Source organism: Ranitomeya imitator, chromosome 2 (assembly GCF_032444005.1).
Source record: "Ranitomeya imitator isolate aRanImi1 chromosome 2, aRanImi1.pri, whole genome shotgun sequence".
Lineage (NCBI taxonomy): Eukaryota > Metazoa > Chordata > Amphibia > Anura > Dendrobatidae > Ranitomeya > Ranitomeya imitator.
The window spans coordinates 159,522,348-159,547,167 of record NC_091283.1 but is presented as its reverse complement, the minus strand read 5'-3'; the positions used below and the strand labels follow the sequence as shown (position 1 = coordinate 159,547,167).

Genomic DNA, 24,820 nt, shown 5'->3' with positions numbered 1-24,820 from the left:
TGTTAAAGATAGGTACGCAGGCCGCATGCAGAAGTAGGTGGAGCTAGCGTGGACGTGCGGCCGAGGGCGGGGCTTCACGGAGGAAGTCCACAGCTCCTCAAAACCCTAATGTGAAACCGGCTTTAAACAGTAAGCATAGTCAATGAATATGAATCCACAACCTTAGTGCTCAGAGAAGAGGTGCTGGATAAACAACAGCTGCAGGCTTTTGCTGTAGAGGTACTGTTCTGTGATGACAAGAGATAGAGCTATTTTAAATGTTGAAGTTTGATAAGACTGTACCGTATGAGCGCTCTGGCTTGTTATGTTCCAGTTCTCTTATCTTCCATGTTGCTGTAGATACTGATGTCCCAATTAAAACAGCTGCTGTCCCACCAATGAAAGAAAAACTACATTTATGGTCTACAGATTGATGCGGCACCAGAAATCGAGCTCATTGAAAGGACCTTTCAGTTTTATTACATTTGTCATTGCATTTTCCCACAATATCTGAGTTCTGAGGATTCTGCTGAAAGCTGAATTCTGCAACAAAACTATGATGTTTTCTCACTCAACATGTTAGTAATACATCAGTCAGTTCCAGAAACTTCAAAATCATGTAGTTTCTAGAATTTTTTTTTTGCTTTGTGTGGCAGAAATTACTTCTTCCAGGTATGAGGAACCGAATATTCAGAAACAGCAGAAGGTACAAATGTGCTGATGCAGAAACTGCTAAATGCACAAATTGTTTCTATATATAAGATGGGGATATTTTCTCTCAGAGCATTTACTGATAAAAGGAAGCAGCAATGAACGGGAGTATACCAACAATCGCGTGCGTCCTGCTCTGTCTGACAACTACAAGCTCCGGTGAGGACTCCTGTCCAGGTAATTATTGTCATACTCATTATATCAGCCCAGCAGTTGTATAGTTCATTTCGTGTAGCAATATTTATCACAGGTGGACATTTTACCACAATCTGGCCACACTTCCGGCCCGACCACCAATGACCACTAAACCTTGCGATCCTGATAGTTCAGATCAGGGCCGCACTGGGACTAAAATTCAGCCCTGGCATTTGAAGTTACACAGGCCCACTTGTCACATGGTGACTGTATAATATCTGTAAACTTGTAGGCAGGGCCGGATTTAGGCAAAGTGGGGCCCTAGGCAAAGTTTAAAATGGGGCCCCAAATGCTAACATATTGCACATTACACAAAAGCATTTTGGTTGTATTTACAAGTGCTGAGTTCAGGCCGCTAAATGAGTTTGATCAACAATACTGAAGTTGTTCAACACTTGTTTCCCGGCCTCTTTCCACCAACTGAGGAATAATTATGGGACAGAACGATCACTAATAGATCACTAACAGATCACCATACAGTATCATGTTATCAGCAGCACATCTACAGTTTACGCTGGCGATGCGCTGCTGAGAACAATGATTTTTGTTCCAGCAAAAACAATCTGAATATGCAGCATTTTACTTGTTTAGTAAAATACACCCCATAGGCCTCCATATATTATAATGTGCACCTCAGTCCTCCATATAGTATAATACACTCCCTATAGTCCTCCATATATTAAAATACACTGATCAGTCCTCCACATAGTATAATACACTCCTCATAGTCCTCCATATAGCATAATACACTTCTCATAGTGCTCCATATAGTATAATGCACCGCCATAGTCATCCATGTTTGTACAATTCACTTCCCATAGTATAATGCACCCCATAGTCCTCAATACAGTATAATGCAGCCCACATATAGTATAATACAGCCACCACCCTACAGAATATAATACAGCCACTCCAGAGTATAATGCAGCCACCCTATCGAATATAATACAGCCCACCTCCCCATAATATATAATGTAGCCCCCACAGAATATAATGCAGCCCCCCATAGTATAACACAGCTTCCCCCATAGAATATTATATACCCCCACAATAGTATATAACAGCCACATAGTATATAACACGGCCTCCCCATAGAATATAATATACCCCCATAGTATATAGCACAACCCAGATAGCAGATAACACAGCCCACGTAGCAATATAAAGCACAGCCCATGTAGCAGTATACAGCACTGCCCACATAGTAGTATACAGCACTGCCCACATAGTAGTATATAGCGCAGCCCACATAGTAGTATACAGCAGAGCCCACACAGTAGTATATAGCACAGCCCACATAGTAGTATACAGCAGAGCCCACATAGTAGTGTATATCACAGCCCACATAGTAGTATACAGCAGAGCCTACATAGTAGTGTATAGCACAGCCCACATAGTAGTATACAGCACTGCCCACATAGTAGTATACAGCAGAGCCCACATAGTAGTGTATAGCACAGCCCACATAGTAGTATACAGCACAGCCCACACAGTAGTATACAGCACAACCCACATAGTAGTATACAGCACAACCCACATAGTAGTATACAGCACTGCCCACATTGTAGTATACAGCAGAGCCCACATAGTAGTGTATAGCACAGCCCACACAGTAGTATACAGCACAGCCCACATAGTAGTATACAGCACAGCCCACATAGTAGTATACAGCACTGCCCACATAGTAGTATACAGCACAGCCCACACAGTAGTATACAGCACAGCCCACACAGTAGTGTATAGCACAGCCCACATAGTAGTGTATAGCACAGCTCACATAGTAGTATACAGCAGAGCCCACATAGTAGTATACAGCACTGCCCACATAGTAGTATACAGCACAGCCCACACAGTAGTATACAACACAGCCCACACAGTAGTATACAGCACAGCCCACACAGTAGTGTATAGCACAGCCCACATAGTAGTATACAGCAGAGCCCACATCTCTTCCCCCCCCCCCAGAACGGCCCCACAGTCCAGTAAAAAAAAAACACTCCTCACCTCCCCTCGTGCCCGCGTTGCTCCCTGCTCCTGTCTCGGCGGCTGCCGCTGCTCTGCCTGGGAAATAGTGAGTGCGAGCGCTCCCGCAGTGTCAGAGGCAGAGCGGGGAATGATGTGAGAGGGAGCGTCAGGTGACGCTCTCTCCTCCATCATTGCATTCAACTGTAGCGGCGTCATAGACGCCGGTATAGTTGAATGCGGCAGCAGCGGCGCTGGGGGAGGGGGGGAGGGTGAGTCGGCGCGCAGCGGCCCACTATTGGCACCGACCCTGGTTCAGATCATTACAAATAATCCCAAATTTGATTCACTGCAGGCAGCACCTCATACATTGTATGTGGTCAGATAAGAGTGTGCCCTCTGGTGTCTAGAGGTGGTATTGCAGCCTTCAGCGTGGACATTTCTAATTCAACAATTAATGGCTACATTTTACAGTTACGTTTTAGTGCTCAACAGACAGTATCACACAGGATAGGATTAGATACACGACTCAACAGACAGGATCACACGGGATAGGATTAGATACACAGCTCAGCAGTCATCATCACACAGGATAGGATGGATAGGATTAGATACATGGCTCAGTAGATGGTATCACACAGGACTGGATTAGATACACCGCTCAGCAGATGGTATCACACAGGACTGGATTAGATACACGGCTCAGCAGATGCTATCAAACAGGATAGGATTAGATACACAGTTCAGCAGACAGTGTCACACAGGATGGGATTAGATACACAGCTGAGCAGACAGTATCACACAGGATAGGATGAGATACACAGCTCAGCAGACAGTATCACACAGGATAGGATTAGATACACGGCTCAGTAGACAGTATCACACAGGATAGGATTAGATACACAGCTCAGCAGACAGTATCACACAGGATAGGATTAGATACACAGCTCAGCAGATAGTATCACACATGATAGGATCAGATACACAGCTCAGCAGACGGTATCACACAGGATAGCATTAGATGCACAGCTCAGCAGACAGTATCACACAGGATAAGATCAGATACATGTCTTTTCCTTGGTGTTCAAAGATAATTTCTATTCTTTTCCTCTTTCAATCCATAGATGTGAAGGTGATTGGGGTTGGAGGATCAGACAAGTTGACCATTTTAAGAGGATGTCCAGGAACCCCCGGACCTCCTGGACCCCCAGGACCTGCTGGATCTAAAGGTCTTTAGTTATTTCTCACATTTTCATCTTTTACAGTACAGTAGGTTTTCAGCTAAAAAAAAGCTCTAAAATGTGTGTTAACAGGTACGCAGATGCAATGGCACAGAAAATGAGACAGTGGTACTTAACCTAACAACGATTTATTTGATTAACACAATCAAAGTGGTACCTAGGGCACAATATCTGGGGATAATGCAAACGCTGAAAATGAAGCAGGTTATATTACGTGGAGAATACAGCAATTCGGATAAGCAAGATATGAACACAATGCTGCTTACACAATATCGTTCTATTACAATTAAACAGCTGTTATTGTCAGTGATGGCTCCTTCGTTCCCTGAAGTACAGCCCTGGTCCCACTTTGTGCTGAACGTCTACACTGGAAGTGAAGGCTCACACGAACATCCCTTTGCTGCGGCCTGGTCGCCTCTCTCTCGGCCCTGACCCTTCTCACTCAGCTTGGCCTCTCGCCTTTGGTTCTGGTCACCCATCTCCGGTCTCTCGGTTCCTTTTCCTCAGGCCTGGTCACTCGCAATGGCGGCTATAAGCCAACTCCACTACCACACATGTCCTTCCTGCTACATGTCCCGGCTTCAACCCCTCCCCTTAACTGCCCTTATAGGCCTTTTATAATTACTAACTGCTCCACAGCTATCACCTGACCTGGTGTCTCCTCCAATCTCTCCCCTCAGAGAACATGCACTTTACTCTTCAGTTCCTGATAATGTAATTCTCTCTGCTCTCTCTTTTCCTATTATTTTTGACTAGCAGATGGCGATGCTCGCTTCTAGACTTGGTTAGGCATTACTGTGTGAATCTTCTCGCTTGTCCATCTCCTTACATGTGCATAAAATGCTTAACTTAATTTATTATATGAATGGTGCCTGGACCTCAGCTACATATAAAAATAAACACCGTGAGCACTACTATGGGTGGTGCTAAGGTAGGTACCCAAACCGTACAATGGTAAAAATTAAACCTTGCACTCGACTTAGAAATAGTGATGATTTATTGTACGCTTTACAAAGGTTTCGGTCACATTTGACCTTCATCAGTGACGTACTATATTCAATGGTATATTTGAGGACATCTGTAGGGATAGTTCCTTGTAGGTCTGTATTTTTGGTAGCTTTAGGGATTGTGAAGTGGATCTTTTGCTTGTGATGTTGGAGCATGTGAGTCTCAGACGCGGTGGAGGCCGTACAATGAGGAGGGACCAGACGATATCACCATAGAACAGCACCTTCTAGACTCAAACTATCAGTAATGTAATCATTTATTAATATTTAACACATTAAACAAACTTTATTAAGCTGGAAACCTCTTTAAACCTTCCAGGATTCAGCAGAAAATCAGATAAAGTCTGACATTCAGTTTTGTCTAATCCTAGGGGAGAGCGGAACACCAGGAATCCCAGGGAAAATGGGTCCACAAGGGGTTAAAGGAGATAAAGGTACAAAAATCATATTTTATATTACTTAGAGAAAAACAGCCAGCACCTTATTATAATGATGTGGAGAAAGCTGGTACAAGCTGGGCATCTCCTACATATAATTATACATGTACAGCTGGTATAACCTGGGTATCCTCTTTATATAAGTATATATGTACAGCTGGTATATAATTATATACAGGAGATGTCCAGGTTATACCAGCTGTACATATATACTTATTTAAAGAGGATACCCAAGGTATACAGTCTGTACATGTATAATTATATACAGGAGATGCCGAGGTTATATGTACAACCGGTATAACCTAGGCATCTCCTGTATATAATTATACATGTACAGCTGGTATAACCTGGGCATCTCCTGTATGTATGGTAATTATATATGTACAGCTGGTATAACCCGGATATCTCCTGTATGTAGTTATACATGTACAGCTGGTAAAACCTGAGGATCTCCTGCATATAATTATACATGTACAGCCAATATAACCTGGGCATCTCTTGTGGGGAAAATAAGTATTTGCTACACTGCTGATTTTGCAAGTTTTCTCACCTACAAAGAATGGAGAGGTATGTAATTTTTATCGTAGGTACACTTCAACTGTGATAGACATAATATAAAAAAAATCCAGAAAATCACATTAAATGATTTTTAACATAATTAATTTGCATTTTAGTGCATGAAATAAGTATTTGATGCAATAGTGTCATGTACATACGCATGTGACGTGGAATGCGCCTGCATGGGTTAATTTATCTCCTCTCACCCAATCCAGTTCTCAACCTCTGCTTTTAGGCTATAAAGTGAGTGTGTATCACACCCCCACACAGCGTCGGACTGGGGTGTCTGGGGCCCACCAGAGGAATGGACTCTAGGGGCCCACCCTACAGCTATATGCAAATATCTGTCATTATAGTGGAGCATCGGCTGTAAAACACCAGCGGCTGCTGCACATCTACCGTGTGCCCCAATAACTGGGATGTATAATTACGGTAGTTTACATTAATGGGGTTCTTGGTTAAAACAAGTTATCACTGATCCATGGGCTCCACAGGATAGGTGATCGCTTAGATCCGACCATTAGAAACTGCACCGATCGGAAGAATGGGGAAGTTTAATCCCTGACAGGACACTTTTATCACTATTTTAAAATGCAGCGGCAGGTGGGATTTCTGACCGCAGCTCCATTCATTCTCTTTGGGGCTTCCAGAAAAAAACAAGTGCAGCCACAGAGTGAATGAATGGATCAGTGATCTAGTCGGACATGCCACTCCAGTCTAATGGGGATAAAAAGTTCCACATTTTGCTGAATGGGTCAAAGCAGTCAGACCTCCACCAATCAATACGTTATCACTTATCCTGTGGAGAGGTGATTACTTTTTTCCACAGGAAACCCCTTGTAAGTGCATCTTTGCCGCTGTGTACAAAGCATTAAAACTCTAATGGAAATGAAGAATCTTCTCCTAATTAATATCAGAGAGAACAAATGACCACCATACACAACACAATCCACTATACCAAGTCCAATAATATCACATAGAGGAAGAAATACCACCACACCATGACCAGACCACATAGTGACCGAATAATACTACATACAAGGGACAAATACTGCCACACCATGACCAGATCACATATTACCACCACAGTGACCGAATAATACTACATACAAGGGACAAATACCACCACACCATGACCAGACCACAAATTACAACCACAGTGATCGAATAATATCACATACAAGGAACAAATACCACTGCACCATGTCAAGACCACATATTACCACCACTTGGTGACCAAATAGCACATACAAGGGACAAATACCACAACACCATTTCCAGACCACATATTACCACCACATAGTGACTGAATACTACAATACTGATCAGTAATAAAAAAAAAACAACACAATACTATCACCATAAGTGCCAGTATTCACGGGAGATCTGTACTTGGTATGCAGTGTCTGTGTAGAAGTAATACAGTGATCACTGGTGACATTATACACAGGAGCTCTGTATATAGTATACAGTGTATAGTGTCAGTGTATAGGTAACACTGACTCACCAGTGACGTCTCTAGGTGAAATCCTTCATCTTTCATCCAGCACAGACCGCCATCACTTCATCCAGCCAGGACTCGTCTCTGCAGGAAATAACACAGTTATCTCAAGCTCCGCTTGCAGAACATAGTAACATAGTAACATAGTTAGTAAGGCCGAAAAAAGACATTTGTCCATCCAGTTCAGCCTATATTCCATCATAATTACATATTACTTAATTTTTCCCAACTTCTACATTACACCACATGAAGAAAAAAAGGTGATATAGTGTCACTCTGCACAGTAACAGGACCGTCCCCCATTTTAAACAGTATACTTAAAAAATAAAATAAATACATCACTGCAGTAATAATATCCCTTAATTAGCCCCTATGGTAATAATATCCTCCACCCTGGCCCCGTTTATCTGATTCCTGGCTCCAGCCATATGTTCTCGCATCCTGCCCTCATGAGTATCCATTCTACCCCATATGATCTCCACATCCTGCCCCATCTGTGTCCATCGTATCCATCCTGCCCCATGATCCAATCCTGCCCCATGTATTTCATTCTGCCCCGTGTCTCCAATCATGCCCCGTATCTACATTCTGCCCATGCCTCCAGTCCTGCCCCCAGTGTGTCCAGCATATTACCCCTAGTGTGTCCAGCAATCTGCCCCAGTATGTCCAGCATATTGCCCCAGTGTCCAGCAATCTGCCCCAGTGTGTCCAGGATTGCCCCCAGACAGTGTGTCCAGCAATCTTCCTCAGTATGTCAAGCATATTGCCCCAGTGTATCCAGCATAGCCCCCGGACAGTGTGTCCAGCAATCTGCCCCAGTGTGTCCAGCATTCTGCCCCAGTGTGTACAGCATTCTGCCCCAGTGTGTCCAGCAATCTGCCCCATTGTTTCCGGCAATCTGCCCCAGTGTGTCCGGCAATCTGCCCCAGTGTGTCCAACATATTACCCCCAGTATGTCCAGCAATCTGCCCCAGCATTTCCCCCAGACAGTGTGTCCATTAATCTGCCCCAGTATGTCCAGCATATTGCCCCAGTGTCCAGCAATCTGCCCCAGTATGTCCAGCATATTGCCCCAGTGTCCAGCAATCTGCCCCAGTGTGTCCAGCATTGCCCCCAGACAGTGTGTCCAGCAATATTCCCCAGTATGTCAAGCATATTGCCCCAGTGTGTCCAGCATTGCCCCCGGACAGTGTGTCCAGCAATCTGCCCCAGTGTGTCCAGCATATTACTCCCAGTATGTCCAGCAATCTGCCCCAGTATGTCCAGCATTTCCCCCAGTGTGTCCATTAATCTGCCCCAGTATGTCCAGCATATTGCCCCAGAGTGACCAGCATTGCCCCCAGACAGTGTGTCCATTAATCTGCCCCGTATGTCCAGCATATTGCCCCAGTGTCCAGATTTGCCCCTAGACAGTGTGTTCAACAATCTGCCCCAGTATGTCCAGCATATTGCCCCAGAGTGTCCAGCATTGCCCCCAGACAGTGTGTCCAGCAATCTGCCCCAGTGTGTCCAGCAATCTGCCCCAGTGTGTCCAGCATATTACCCCCAGGTTGTCCAACATATTACCTCCAGGTTGTCCAACATATTACCTCCAGGTTGTCCAGCAATCTGCCCCAGTGTGTCCAGCATATTACCCCCAGTGTGTCCAGCATATTACCCCCAGTGTGTCCAGCATATTTCCCCCAGGTTGTCCAGCAATCTGCCCCAGCGTGTCCGGCAATCTGCCCCAGTATGTCCAGCAATCTTCCCCAGTATGTCCAATTGTCCACAGTGTGTCCAGCAATCTGCCCCAGTGTCCAGCATTGCCCCAGTGTGTCCAGCAATCTGCCCCAGTGTGTCCAGTATTGCCCCAGTGTGTCAAGCAATCTGCCCCAGTGTGTCCAGCAATCTGCCCCAGTGTGTCCAGCAATCTGCCCCAGTGTCTCCAGCATTGCCCCAGTGTGTCCAGCAATCTGACCCAGTGTCTCCAGCATTGCCCCAGTGTCTCCAGCATTGCCCCAGTGTCTCCAGCATTGCCCCAGTGTGTCCAGCATTGCCCCAGTGTCTCCAGCATTGCCCCAGTGTCTCCAGCAATCTGCCCCAGTGTCTCCAGCAATCTGCCCCTGTGTCTCCAGCAATTTACCCCAGTGTCTCCAGCAATCTGCCCCAGTGTCTCCAGCAATCTTCCCCAGTGTCTCCAGTAATCTGCCCCAGTGTCTCCAGCAATCTGCCCCAGTGTCTCCAGCATTCTGCCCCCGGCCCCAGTGTCTCCAGCATATTACCACCATAGACAGACATAAAGAAAAAAAAAAAAGTTAAATCCTCACCTCTCCCGTTCCCAGCGCAGGTCCGGTGCGTCTCTCCAGCTCTGCAACGCTCAGGACAGAGAGGCTGAGCGCGCAGTGATGACGTCATCATGCTCTCTGCCCTGAGACGTCGTAGAGTCAGAGGGCGCTGAAGACGATGCAGCTACTGCGCAGCCGCAGGAACCAGGAGAGGTGAGTATAGAAGGGGGGTCCAATGCCAGTGATGGCACCAGGGTGGGGGCCCTGGTCATGGGGGGCCCTGGTCGTGGCGGCGGTCGGCGCCGCCCGAAGATTTAAAGGGCCCGCGTCTGTTTTGTTTTTTCTTTTTCCTCCTCCTTCTCCTCCTCCCTGGGTCGGGGCCCACCGGACATTTCACCGATATCCCGGTGGGCCAGTCCGACCCTGCCCCCACACATTCAGCACACCCTGGTTAACTCGCTGCCACCACTCCTCAAACACAGGGTGATGATTTCACAAAATACTGTAATTTTTGGACTATAAGATGCACCCAGGTTTTAGATGAGGAAAATAGAAAAAAAATTGAAGCAAAAAATGTGATCAATCCTATACTAATATTCCCATCCTGGTATATATGTCGCCAATACAGGTATACACAGTCCCCTCATCCCTATCCTGGTATGCATGACCTCATCATCCCTATCCTGGTATGCATGGCCTCATCATCCCTATCCTTGTATGCATGGTGCCCTCCTCCCTATCCTGGTATGCACGGCCCCCTCATCCCTATCCTGGTATGCACGGCCTCCTCATCCCTATCCTGGTATGCACGGCATCCTCACCAATATCTTGGTATACATGGCACCCTCATCACCATCCTAGTATGCATGGGCCCCTCATCCCTATCCTGGTATGCATGGACTCCTCATCCCTATTCTTGTATGCATATCCCCCACATCCCTATCCTGTATGAATGGCCCCCATCAGAAAAACATTGAAAAAAAAAATTCTGCTTGCCTTCCCTGCACTCCCAGCACCCTGTTGTGATGCAAGCAGCTAATTTATGTTTGTAAGCAGCACATGGCAGTGGCGTCATGTTCTGCTTACAATCAGAGGACAGTTGCCGGAATACTCACTGCTCCCCACGCCGGCACTATGGGCGTGTGGAGAAGTGAATATTCATTGATCTTTAATAAAGGGCACAGTAGCCGCAGCCGTTCCTGCAGCTGCCGGGTGATCACGTGTGCCCGCTACTAAAGAGAATGAATATTTACTGCGCTCAACTCAGTTGAGAGTGGAGAGCAGTGAATATTCATTCTCTTTAATAGCATGCACATATGATCCTCCGGCGTCTGCTGGAAGCCGAATGCTGCGACTACTGCACACGCTATTAAACCTCAATGAATATTCACTGCTCCCCACGCCTATGAGAGTTGAGAGCAGTGAATATTCATTTCTCTTTAATAGCGGACACGCTGTTAGTCGAAGTCAACGGCTTCTGCAGCTTCTGAGCTCTGAAGTGTGTTCAGTAGGGAACCTGTCACCCCAAAAATCGAAGATGAGCTGGGCCACCGGCATCAGGGGCTTATCTACAGCATTTTGTAATGCTGTAGATAAGCCCCCAATGTAACCTGAAAGATGAGAAAAAGAGGTTATATTATACTCACCCAGGGGCGGTCCTGCTGCAGTCCGGGTCCGATGGGCGTCACGGTCCGGGGCCTCCTGTCTTCTTACTATGACATCCTCTTCTTGTCTTCACGCCACAGCTCCGGCGCAGTTGTACTTTGTCTGCCCTGTTGAGGAACCAGAAACACATGGGCTACTTGCACAATGAACAAGTCTGTAGGAACCTGTTCACACACCACCAAGAAACTTGAAGACACAAAAGAGCACAGTGAGGTCAAAAATACTCTGTTGTAAAAAAAAATGACAGTAATAAGCAAGTGCTAGTCAAAAGATGGAAAAAACAGGGTATTTAGTTGATACTTTTTTGCAAAAAAATGTATACTAAGCTGCTCCACCAATCGTCAAGGTATACCCATATAGAGCAGTCCTACCTAATGTATATAATCCCTATCTGATGTATTTAAAAACCTGATCATTTGTATCGTACCTGTATAAGCATGGTTCAGAGAGGGAATTTTCATGGGGACATGCTGGATGGAACAGCTTTGATGCAAATGACCCATAAGGAGTGGTGGACTCCCTAGTCTTGTAGAAACAAGAGAACAATTACAGAACCAGAAACACATGGGCTACTTGCACAATGAACAAGTCTGTAGGAACCTGTTCACAAACCACCAAGAAAGTTTTTAAATACATCAGATAGGGATTATATACATTAGGTAGGACTGCTCTATATGGGTATACCTTGACGATTGGTGGAGCAGCTTAGTATACATTTTTTTGCAAAAAAAAGTATCAGCTAAATACCGTTTTTTCCATCTTTTGACTAGCACTTGCTTATTACTGTCATTTTTTTTTACAACAGAGTATTTTTGACCTCACTGTGCTCTTTTGTGTCTTCAAGTTTCTTGTAGCCCCCACATGTGAATACTTTCTCTTGTGTCACACAGCTTTTTATAGTCCTGATCATAGGCTCATATTTCCAGGACGACCCAGCTTGCCCCATTCAAAGGTTGCGGTCTGTGAATGGACGATGAGCCAAGTTGTTGCATTTCAAATACCCTGTGTTTCCCCATCACTTCCTCTCTATATAGACAATAAGAAATATTCCTTTTAGTTACAAACATCTGCTAGGTCTGTGAAGCTGCCATTTTTGACACCTCTACATGCTACCAGGAGATTCCCCCTGTGGTCTTAAGTCCTGCATAAGAGCAGACAGATGCTATATCCTTTCTCTGGAGCAGTAGCTTAGTTACCGCGCTCTGAGGGGGCCCACCCGGAGCTACGCTACTGTTACAGTTAGATCCTGCGGCAGAGCAGGGAGAATCGATCTCTCTGCTCTGCCGCCCGGCCGCTATGGGGCCCATGAGCAGGCTGGGGGGGCCCCTCTGCCAGCAGTGGCTCCCCCACTTGTCATCGCAAGGTCAGCTGTACTGGCATTTAGCTGATAAAGTTGATCGCATTGATACGCTCCTCCCATCAACCCCCGTCAGCGTCTGATGTCACTGACGCCAACACTGACAGCGGGCGAGATGATGTCACTAACCAGCACCCCCTGTCAGGAGATGAGCGGGTGCTCAGAGCTGCGGAGGAACCAGGAAGAAGAGAGGTGAGTATGTATTTTTTATGGGGGCTGCCTTATACTACAGGGTCTGCCTATGGGAGTGTGTATGCTGCCTTATACAACAGGGTTTGCCTATTGGGGTGTTGTCTTATACTACAGGGTCGGCCTATGGGGGTGCTGTCTTATACTACAGGGTCTGCCTGTGGGGTGCTGCCAAATACTACAGGGTCTGCCTATGGGGGTGCTGCCTTTTGCTACAGGGTCTGCCTATGGGGTGCTGCCTTATTTTACAGGGTCTGCCTATGGGGGTGCTGTCTTATACTACAGGGTCTGCCTATGGGGGTGCTGCTTTATGCTACAGGGTCTGCCTATGGGGTGCTGCCTTATATTACAGGGTCTACCTATGGGGTGCTGCCTTATATTACAGGGTCTGCCTATGGAGGTGCTGTCTTATACTACAGGGTCTGCCTGTGAGGTGATGCCTTATACTATAGGGTCTGCCTATGGAGGTGCTGTCTTATACTACAGGGTCTGCCTGTGAGGTGATGCCTTATACTACAGGGTCTGCCTATGGAGGTGCTGCCTTATACTACAGGGTCTGCCTATGGGGTGCTGCCTTATATTATAGGGTCTGCCGTCTTATACTACAGGGTCTGCCTATGGGGTGCTGCTTTATACTACAGTGTCTGCCTATGGGGTGCTGCTTTATACTACAGGGTGTTGTGAATTCTGCTCTTGGGCTCCCTCCGGTGGTTATAAGTGGTAGTGCTGCAGTAGTTGGATCGCAGCATTTATCAGGTGTTTCTGTTTTTTGCAATTTGGGCTGGGTTATTTAGTCCTGCTTTATCCTTTAGTCAGTGCCAGTTGTCCATTGTTTTTGGAGGATTCACATCCATACCTGGTCTCTTCTGTTCTGCTGTTCATTTCTACAAAGATAAGTTCTGGCTTTGTTTTTGCTGTCCACCTGCTGTGGACCTTATAGTTCTGTGCATTTTCATGTTTTGTCTAGTCCAGCTTTGTCTGTGAAGGATTTTTTTGAAGCCAAGCTGTGTCTCTGGAGATGCAGATATACCCTCCATGTCTTTAGTCGGATGTGGTGATTTGTATTTTCTGTGGTGGATATTTTCTAGTGTTTTGGTACTGACCGCATAGTACTCTGTCCTATTCTTTCTTTTTAGCTAGTATGGCCTCCTATGCTAAATCCTGATTTCATGTCTGCGTATGTTATTTCCCTCTCCTCTCACAGTCAATATTTGTGGGGGGCTGTCTATCCTTTGGGGATTTTCTCTGAGGCAAGATAGGTTTCCTGTTTCTGTTTTTAGGGGAAGTTAGTTCTTAGGCTGTGTCGAGGGGTCTGGGGAGTGTTAGGTACCCCCCACGGCTACTTCTAGTTGCGCTGCTAAGTTCAGGGTTTGCGGTCAGTACAGGTACCACCTTCTCCAGAGTACGTCTCATGCTGCTCCTAGGCCACCAGATCATAACAACAGGGTCTGCCTATGGGTGCTGCCTTGTGCTATAGAGTCTGCCTATGGGGGGTACATTATACAATATAAAGTATTATACTGTGTATAAGAGAGCATCATGCTGTGTATAGGGGAGCTGTCCAGGGGCAGACTCGGGACATTATTAAATGTAAACTGGGCACTTATTGTAAGGCCAGGATCACACATACGTGAGATATGGCTGAGTCTCGCAGGTGAAATCCTTCCTCTGGCGCCGGCACTCCAGAGCGGAGCTGCACGCTCCGCTCCCAAGTGCCGGCACCAGAGGAGGGGTTTCATCTGCGAGATTCGGCCGTATCTCGTGTATGTGTGATCCCAGCCTTATAGGGGAACTCAGGTTACTGTGACATTGGCTACTGCAGAACAAACTGAAGGTTCTGGAGTGGCCATCTCAGTCTCCTGACCTCAATATCACTGAGCCCCTCTGGGGAGATCTCAAGCATGCAGTTCATGCTAGACAGCCCAGGAATTTATAGGAACTGGAGGTTTGTTGCCAAGAAGAGTGGGCAGCTTTACTATCTGAGAAAATAAAGAACCTCATGCACAACTACCACAAAAGACTTTAAGCTGTCATTGATGTTAGAGGGGACAATACACGGTATTAAGAAATGGAGTATGTGAACTTTTGATCAGGGTCATTTGGATGTTTTGGGTTGTCATTATGATTTACAAAGAGAAAACACAGTAGTTAGACAATAAATGGTTTCACCCAACCACTAACCATGAGTGAAGAAAAAGTTTTGGTGTTATCATTCATATTCTCTGAAAAAAGGCCAAGAAAGCAAAAATTCTGCCAGGGTTATGTAAACTTTTGAACACAACTGTAATTCTATATGTACAGCTGGTATAACCTGGGCACCACCTCTATATAATTATATATGTACAGCCGGTATAACCTGGGTATCATTATATGTGTGGAAATGCAAGAAAAATTCAGCTCAGCCCTAGGAGATCCTCTGTCTGACGTTGTAGTCTTATACAAAAAGGAAAAAAGGTATCCAGTTCCGGAGATACAATTTTAAATTGTTCGAAACGCATTCAGTTGGTTCAGGCACTTTTCCTCCAGTAATTCGCCGTCATTTTTGTCCAACAGTTATATTTTAATATTAAAAAAAAAATTAAATTTTATCTCTGGGGCTGGATACCTTTTTTTCTTTTTATCATTATATGTGTACAGCCAGTATAACCTGGGCATCTCCTTTGTATAATTGTGTGTTTTCTCTCTAGGAGATGCAGGAGTTTGCCCTCGGAGCAGTAAGTTGTGATAGTTATATTAATTTTTTTATTTTTATCATCAATGATTTGACTTTTATAATTAAATGGAATGTCAGGATTTTCAATTTAATATTCTCTATGATCCATTGATGATCTTTCTTCAGCTGCCCAGAACTGTAAGGATCTGCTGGATCAGGGTCAGTCTCTCACTGGGTGGTACACCGTCTATCCAACAGGTGGCGCTCCTCTCACTGTCCTGTGTGACATGGAGCGTGATGGAGGCGGCTGGACAGTGAGTTTCCCCCTGCAGTAATATTACTTATCTGTACCTGGGAAAGCTGAGTGACATATTGGACACACTTGTACTGAGTGAGGCTTTTTTTTCTCATAGGTGTTCCAGAGGCGCATGGACGGTTCTGTGGATTTTTTTAGGGACTGGAATGATTATAAGAAGGGATTTGGCCATCAGAGCAGTGAATTCTGGCTGGGAAACGACAACCTTCATCGTCTGACTTATTCCGGTAATGACGGAGTTCAGGGTCCTCTCCGGCTGGATCTTTGTAGCGGTGAAATAAATTAAACTTTCCAAGGCAGAAGCTGCAAATGAAATATCAGGGTGTATCCCAATGTAATGTTACCATCTGTGGTTCCTTTTTCAGCGCAAATCTAGAATATGGGAGCGAGTTTTGGGCTCCACATTGTATACAGGCTACAGAAGAACTGGAGAGGGTTGAAAAATGGGCGATTAGACATAAGTCCCTTGTCCTAACTCTCCGTCCTGGATACAGCAGGACAGTCCCAAATTTGGGGAGCTTTCCCACTGTCACACACAGTATGTCGGGGTATGTCGTAGCTTTAGCTATATACTTTTTGGGAAATAAGTATAGTTAAGCACATATATATAGCAGGGCGCTGACAGATGCCCATGGACAACCTTTAGGGCAGAGGACAGTCTACAGTTATATAACTGGGCAGCAGAAATCTGCCGAGAAGCAGGCGTGAGGGTGAGTGGGGCCACATTATACTGTGTGTGGAGGAATGTGCTTTAGGGTCATAATACTGTGTCAAAGTCTGTACTAAGGGGCATCAAACCATCTGTGGGGTAGTAACATCACACTGGGGAGTGTACTTTGGGGGCATTATACTGTTCGGGCAGCACTGTGGGGTATCATACTTTGAGGGAGCTCTGAATGCATTAAACTGTGCGGAGGATTTGGGGAAATCATACTATGTGGGGACATTATACAGTGTGGGGGGAATCAATACTCATCCCTCCACAGACAGTGACGTCCCCCCTCAGACAGTATAATCCCCCTAAATCACCCCCCCTCCTCACAAAGTATTCTGCTCCCACACAGTATTATACCACCACAGCACATCAAACTGTTGTTTTTTTACTCTTATTTTTTAGCTCTTTATTTTTAATTTGCTTTATAGTGTTTGTTGATACCTGCGGACCCCCTCTCATTCCTCATCACACTTGTGTCCTTGCAGGGAAGTTTCATCTAAGGGTCGACTTCGCAGACTTTTCGAATAATCACACTTTCGCCTTGTACCGTGATTTCAGCATATCCTCTGAGGAGAAAAACTACACGCTGAGTTCTGTCCAGTTCCTGGAGGGATCTGCAGGTTCGTGTCCACACATCCCCCCATAATGAATAAGGGCTGCCCACACCCAGCTTTAATAGAGTCCAATGTGGCCCCGGGTATAGATCACTACGCAGATCGACCATATTCACCGCTACTATATTGGTGCACAGATTGGCCATAAGGACACCAGGAAAGCTGCGGAGCCATAATGGCTGCTAGGTCTCCAACCCATGACGTCCCAGCAGTAGCTGATGAACCACGGGTTGGACATTATTGCATTACAGAAATATATTTCATGTTTAAATGGTAAGAGGGAAGGACAGAGCAAATTTTACATAAAACCAGTAGCATAACCTGGCTCAGCCTGTTATCGAAGATTCTCCAAGTAAAGCCCATTAATGTTCCCACACAGCGTATGTCCTGCACCGCTTTTCTGCTGCCTTGTCCTTGTAGGAACTTCTGTCTTTCCATAAACTGCACAGTAGAGGAAGGACCCGTCTGCTCCTGCTGCACCATTATACTCAGCTGGATAAAAAGAGAATAAATCTGCATCTTGAGAAAGTACATGCAGCTTAAGTCAGGACATATCCCCGACCTTCCAGTACAGATTCACACATTTGAAATGGTAGGGAGGTATGCGAAAGAAACGCCATATTTTCCAATTACACATTGGCAAATGTTGTGATCAGAAGTGACAACTAGGGGGCGCGTTGCACACACGGTGATATGGTTGAGTTTATATCCCACTCATCGTTCCGGACTGCAGGAAAGTTGGGTGATTGACATCACTGCTCTGTCTAGAAGCCCACTGGGCAGGCTGGGAGTTATAATTTTGCTGCCTTTCGGTCTCCCTGTGATAAGTGCATCTGTTTCTTTCGTTCAGGGGACTCTCTAGCCCACCATAGAAATAACAAATTTTCCACAAAAGACCGTGACAATGACAATGTGAAACATAACTGCGCCCAGTCGTACCGCGGAGGCTGGTGGTATAACGCCTGTCACGACTCAAACCTCAACGGCCTGTATCTGAGGGGAAACCACAGCAGCTACGCCAATGGGGTGAACTGGCTAAGAGGAAGAGGCCACTATTATTCCTACAGAGTGACGGAAATGAAAATCCGCCCTCAGCCCTGAGATCGGCGCCTACAGGAAAGATTAAAGAAACTTACCGATCTTTTTTATTATACAATTATCAGGATTTATTTTTACTGATTAAAATTTATTTTTGCAAACTTTCTGACATTCTGGTTTAATGAATAGATCGTAGATCAAACGGCGATGTTTTACTGATCAGTGAATATATTTGTGATTCCAGGTCAGGGAGCAATAGTTAGAAGTTGTGACTTTAGTATAGTGTTTGGGAGGGCGACAGACCATCAGAAGAGGGGCTTCCTGACTCCCTCTGACATTTCTGGCTCACCTGAAATTCTGGCACCACCTAGTGGTAGATATAAATGATTACACCTGCTGCAGTAAGACCCTCACACTGATCTCCATTTATTGCTTTAATGGGTCGCACTCTGTGACCGAACATTAGCAACCACAAATTTGGGTAATACGTAAAAACTGCCCAATCCTTCCAAGTCACAATCACAAATTATACAGGGTATAAGAAGACAAAATTTATTTATATATAGTGAAATCTCCTCCTCCCGTCCATTCCTTGATTAAGAGTCCAATGACCGCCATCGTCAGGCCACGAGACAGCATGTCCGGGAATGGTCAGAAAAGTACAAAACAGTTCAATAAATAGGTCTGTATCTGCATTATATATAACGACCTTGGGTCCGACTGTACATTATTTACAGCGCCCACGTAAGGGCCTCAGAAGGAGTCCGGCAGCTCCGCCGTGGAGTCCAGGGTTTCTGCCACGTCCTCCAGTTCATCCAGAATCTCACAGAATGACGGTCGCTTAAATGCTTCCAGCTGGAAAAGGAAAAAAGAGGGGTTAATCCTACAAAATACAGGAGCGGGGCTCGTTACAGTATATCCAGTCTCCACATTGTAACCAGCCCTTCCCCTGTGGCGCCTGGACATGATCAAGGCAGCTCGGCAGCCTGCAGATGTTAAGGGTTTCTATTCACCAACAGCAAGCAGAGGTCTTCAAAAACTCCAAAGAGTCACTTATTCTTCTACTATAACCTACATACCGTTCTGATAAATCTTCCCATAGGATCAGTTACTGGGATCCCTCATGGTACAGGAATCGCCCATCAGGGGATTATATGAGCACTATATGGCAGCTGAAAAATTCTCTCATATACCGCACACAGAAAGATGGGGGCGACACCTACCCGACAGCAGCTCGCAGCCACATCCAGCACCGGAAGAGGACAATCCCGCACCAGAGCTTGAAAAGCGGCTACGTCCAAACCAAAGTCCTAAAAAAAAATGGAGGAAGAGTAAGAGGATACCGCTATAATGAAGCTCAGTAACTACTTCTTACGAGGAAGCGGTATTGAGGGGTAGTTGTAAGAATCCCCCATCTCCGTTTCCAGGGACATAATATTATACATACCTGTGTCCTGGGCAGAATTTCAGGGTCGGCGGGAATCCGACCGAGTATTTCACAAAGGACAATGCCAAACGAGAAAACATCAACCTGAAAATAAGAAAAAGTAAAAGTGATATTATAGCAGTTATTCCCTTGTATATAGGGGCAGTATTATAGTAGCTATATTCTTGTACATAGGAGCAGTATTATAGTAGTTATATTCTTGTACCTAGGAGCAGTATTATAGTAGTTATATTCTTGTACATAGGAGCAGTATTATAGTAGCTATATTCTTGTACATAGGAGCAGTATTATAGTAGCTATATTATTGTACATAGGAGCAGTATTATAGTAGTTATATTTTTGTACATAGGAGCAGTATTATAGTAGTTATATTCTTGTACATAGGAGCAGTATTATAGTAGTTATATTCTTGCACATAGGAGCAGTATTATAGTAGATATATTCTTGTATATAGGAGGCAGTATAATAGTAGTTATATTCTTGTACATAGGAGGCAGTTTTATAGTAGTTATATTCTTGTACATGGGAGCAGTATTATAGTAGTTATGCTCTTGTACATAGGAGGCAGTATTATAGTAGTTATATTCTTGTACATAGGAGGCAGTATTATAGTAGTTATATTCTTGTACATAGGAGGCAGTATTATAGTAGTTATATTCTTGTACATAGGAGCAGTATTATAGTAGTTATGCTCTTGTACATAGGGCGCGGTATTATAGTAGTTATATTTTTGTACATAGGGGCAGTATATAGTAGTTATATTCTTGTACATAGGGGCAGTTTTATAGTAGTTATATTCTTGTACATAGGAGCAGTATTATAGTAGTTATGCTCTTTTACATAGGGCGCGGTATTATAGTAGTTATATTCTTGTACATAGGAGGCAGTATTATAGTAGTTATATTCTTGTACATAGGAGGCAGTATTATAGTAGTTATATTCTTGTACATACAGGGCAGTATTATAGTAGTTATATTCTTGTACATAGGGGCAGTATTATAGTAGTTATATTCTTGTACATAGGGGCAGTATATAGTAGTTATATTCTTGTACATAGGGGCAGTTTTATAGTAGTTATATTCTTGTACATAGGAGCAGTATTATAGTAGTTATATTCTTGCACATAGGAGCAGTATTATAGTAGTTATATTCTTGTACATAGGAGCAATATTATAGTAGTTATATTCTTGTATATATGGGCAGTATTATAGTAGTTATATTCTTGTACATAGGAGCAGTATTATACTAGTTATATTCTTGTACATAGGAGGCAGTATTATAGTAGCTATATTCTTGTACATAGGGGCAGTATATAGTAGTTATATTCTTGTACATATGGGGCAGTATTATAGTAGTTATATTCTTGTACATAGGAGGCAGTATTATAGTAGTTATATTCTTGTACATAGGAGCAGTATTATAGTAGTTATGCTCTTGTACATAGGGGGCGGTATTATAGTAGTTATATTCTTGTACATAGGGGCAGTATAAAGTAGTTATATTCTTGTACATAGGGGCAGTATTATAGTAGTTATATTCTTGTACATAGGAGCAGTATTATAGTAGTTATATTCTTGCTCATAGGAGCAATATTATAGTAGTTATATTCTTGTATATAGGGGGCAGTATTATAGTAGTTATATTCTTGTACATAGGAGCAATATTATAGTAGTTATATTCTTGTATATAGGGGGCAGTATTATAGTAGTTATATTCTTGTACATAGGAGCAGTATTATAGTAGTTATATTCTTGTAAATACGGAGCAGTATTACAGGTGCATCTCACAAAATTAGAATCAAAAAGTTAATTTATTTCAGTTCTTCAATGCAAAAAGTGAAACTCCTATATTAGAGTCATTACAGACAGTGATCTATTTCAAGTGTTTATTTCTGTTAATGTTGATGGTTATGGCTTACAGCCAATGAAAACCCAAAAGTCATTAGCTCAGTAAATTAGAATACTTTATAACATCAGCTTGAAAAAATGATTTTAAAATCCGAAATGTTGGCCTACTGAAATGTATGTTCAGTAAATGCACTCAATACTTGGTCGGGGCTCCTTTTGCATCAATTACTACATCAATGCGGCGTGGCATAGAGGCTCAGCCTGTGGCACTGCTGAGGGGTTATGGAAGCCCAGGTTGCTTTGATTGCAGCCTTCAGCTCGTCTGCATTGTTGGGTCTGGTGTCTCATCTTCTAAGGTCAGGAGAGTTTGCTGGCCAGTCAAGCACAGTGATGTTGTGGTTTGTAAACCAGGTATAGGTAAGCTTGTCAGCAGAGGGAAGCATGAAGTATTGTAAAATGTCCTGGTAGATGTTTGCGCTGACTTTGGTCTTGATAAAACACAGTGGACCGACACCAGCAGATGACATGACTCCCCAAACCATCACTGATTGTGGAAACTGCACACTAGACTTTCAAGCAGATTGGATTGTGTGCCTCTCTCAAGAAGAAGATGGGAGACACCAGACCCAACAATGCAGACAAGCTGAAGCCTCCTATCAAAGCAACCTGGGCTTCCATAACACCTCAGCAGTGCCACAGGCTAAGCCTCCATGCCACGCCGCATTGATGTAGTAATTGATGCCAAAGAAGCCCCCGACCAAGTATTGAGTGCATTTATTGAACATACATTTCAGTAGGCCAACGTTTCCGATTTTAAAATTATTTTTTCAAGGTGGTGGTATAAAGTATTCTAATTTACTGAGATAATGACTTTTGGTGTTTTTATTTGCTGTAAGTCATAATCATCATTAACAGAAATAAACACTTGAAATAGATAACTCTGTTTATTGACTCGAAATAATATGAGTTTCACGTTATGTATTGAAGAACTGAAATAAATTAACTTTTTGATGATAGGGGGCAGTATTATAGTACTTATATTCTTGTACATAAGGGCAGTATTATATTACTTATATTCTTGTACATAGGAGCAGTATTATAGTAGTTATATTCTTGTACATAGGGTAGTATTATAGTAGTTATAATCTTGTACATAGGGGGCAGTATTATAGTAGCTATATTCTTGTACATAGGGGCAGTATTATAGCAGTCATTCTTGTACATAGGGGCAGTATTATAGCAGTCATATTCTTGTACATAGGGGCAGTATTATAGTAGTTATATTCTTGTACATAGGGGCAGTATTATACTAATTATATTCTTGTACATAGGGGCAGTATTATACTAATTATATTCTTGTACATAGGGGCAGTATTATAGTAGTTATATTCTTGTACATAGGAGGCAGTATTATAGTAGTTATATTCTTCTACAAGGGGGCAGTATTATAGCAGTTATATTCTTGTATATAGGGGCAGTATTATAGTAGGTATATTCTTGTACATAGGAGCAGTATTATAGTATTTATATTCTTGTACATAGGAGCAGTATTATAGTAGTTATATTCTGGTACATAGGGGCAGTATTATAGCAGTTATATTCTTGTTCATAGGGGCAGTATTATAGTATTTATATTCTTGTACATAGGGACTGTATTATAGTAGTTATATTCTTGTACATGGGGGCAGTATTATAGTTACGGTATATTCTTGTACATATGGGCAGTATTACAGCAGTTATATTCTTGTACATAAGAACAGTATTATAGTTATATTCTTGTACATAGGGGCAGTATTAGTTATATTCTTGTACATAGGAGCAGTATTATAGTAGATATATTCTTGTACATAGGAGCAGTATTATAGTTATATTCTTGTACATGGGGCAGTATTATAGTAGTTATATTCTCGTACATAGGAGCAGTATTATAGTTATATTCTTGTACATAGGGGCAGTATTAGTTATATTCTTGTACATACACGCAATATTATAGTAGTTATATTCTTGTACATAGGAGTATTCTAGTTATACTCTTGTACATAAGGGGCAGTATTATAGCAGTTATATTCTTGTACATAGGAGCAGTATTATAGTTAGATTCTTGTACATAGGGGCAGTATTCGTTATATTCTTGTACATAGGAGTAGTATTATAGTAGACATATTCTTGTACATAGGGGCAGTATTATAGTAGTTATATTCTTGTACATAGGGGCAGTATTATAGTAGTTATATTCTCGTACAGGGGCAGTATTATAGTAGTTATATTCTCGTACATAGGAGCAGTATTCTAGTTATATTCTTGTACATAAGGGGCAGTATTATAGCAGTTATATTCTTGTACATGGGGGCAGTATTATAGTTATATTCTTGTACATAGGAGGCAGTATTATAGTAGTTATATTCTTGTACATAGGGGGCAGTAATATAGTTATATTCTTGTACATAGGAGCACTATTATAGTTATATTCTTGTACATAGGGGCAGTATTATACTAGTTATATATTTGTATATTGAGGGCAGTATTATATTACTGCAATTACACTTTGGCCAGTTTGTATGCTTTATGCAGATATGAGCCCATGACTCTTGATAGGGGGTGAATAGTAACCTCCAGCAATTATTTGATATTTTATTAACACACCTTGCGGTCGTATGGTTCGCCACGTAACATTTCAGGTGCCATCCAGAAGGCAGATCCTACAAGGGACAACTTTCTTTCTCCATTCTTCAGTGGCAGCTCTACCACCTCCCGGGCCAGGCCAAAATCCGTCACCACAGCCTCTCGGCCCCGTGGGGTCACTCTTATAAGACAGTTCTGTAATACACATGTGAAGATGGTCCTGTGACTGACAGTGAATATTATAAGGATGTCTCCCTGTACATTTATACATCCATCACTACCTTGGAGTTTAGATCACGATGATAGATATTTTTCGAGTGCAGATAGATCATTCCCCGACTGATATCACACGACAGGTGGACCTTCTCTTTCCAGTTCAGGACGATTTCTTTACATGCCAATAGCTCCTCCAGGCAGCCTCCGTTCACGTACTGGGGGAGGGGAGAGACCGATATAACTTATATTACACAGTTGCTCATAGCCACCAATCAGATTTTAGATT

General features: G+C 43.5%; 2 protein-coding genes across 7 annotated transcripts in view; one reads left to right on the top strand and one right to left on the bottom strand.

Moving 5' to 3' along the window:
- The first annotated feature begins 739 nt into the window (after nt 1-739).
- On the top strand, nt 740-18,567 carry LOC138662256 (ficolin-1-B-like). Of its 2 annotated transcripts, none has more exons than XM_069747646.1 (8): nt 740-867; nt 3,972-4,076; nt 5,467-5,529; nt 15,754-15,780; nt 15,978-16,033; nt 16,133-16,262; nt 17,236-17,370; nt 18,215-18,567. In XM_069747646.1, exons 1-8 carry the CDS (start codon nt 789-791, stop codon nt 18,463-18,465), a joined length of 846 nt encoding a protein of 281 aa, XP_069603747.1. In that variant the 5' UTR covers nt 740-788; the 3' UTR covers nt 18,466-18,567. The 2 variants fall into 2 exon arrangements, with proteins under 2 accessions (XP_069603747.1, XP_069603746.1); XM_069747645.1 differs by having other exon boundaries at nt 15,906-16,033.
- Nucleotides 18,568-18,823: 256 nt separating this feature from the next.
- LOC138662255 (dual specificity testis-specific protein kinase 1-like) overlaps nt 18,824-24,820 on the bottom strand; it is a 52,936-nt gene continuing 46,939 nt past the window's right edge. For all 5 annotated transcript variants that reach the window (XM_069747640.1, XM_069747639.1, XM_069747642.1 and 2 more), the window contains exons 5-9: nt 24,600-24,749; nt 24,340-24,513; nt 19,850-19,933; nt 19,626-19,712; nt 18,824-19,257 (exon numbers count right to left, since the gene is read on the bottom strand). In XM_069747640.1, the coding sequence (XP_069603741.1) occupies nt 19,156-19,257; nt 19,626-19,712; nt 19,850-19,933; nt 24,340-24,513; nt 24,600-24,749 (597 nt within the window). In that variant the 3' untranslated portion in view covers nt 18,824-19,155. The remainder of the gene's footprint in view (nt 19,258-19,625; nt 19,713-19,849; nt 19,934-24,339; nt 24,514-24,599; nt 24,750-24,820) is intronic.

Bases quoted from the DNA above. Each gene is read 5' to 3' on its own strand.
- LOC138662256 (XM_069747645.1), top strand. From the start codon at position 789: ATGAACGGGAGTATACCAACAATCGCGTGCGTCCTGCTCTGTCTGACA. The intron at 15,781-15,905 runs GTAAGTTGTGAT...ATCTTTCTTCAG, and splicing joins AGGAGTTTGCCCTCGGAGCA to CTGCCCAGAACTGTAAGGAT. The intron at 16,263-17,235 runs GTAATGACGGAG...GTGTCCTTGCAG, and splicing joins TCATCGTCTGACTTATTCCG to GGAAGTTTCATCTAAGGGTC.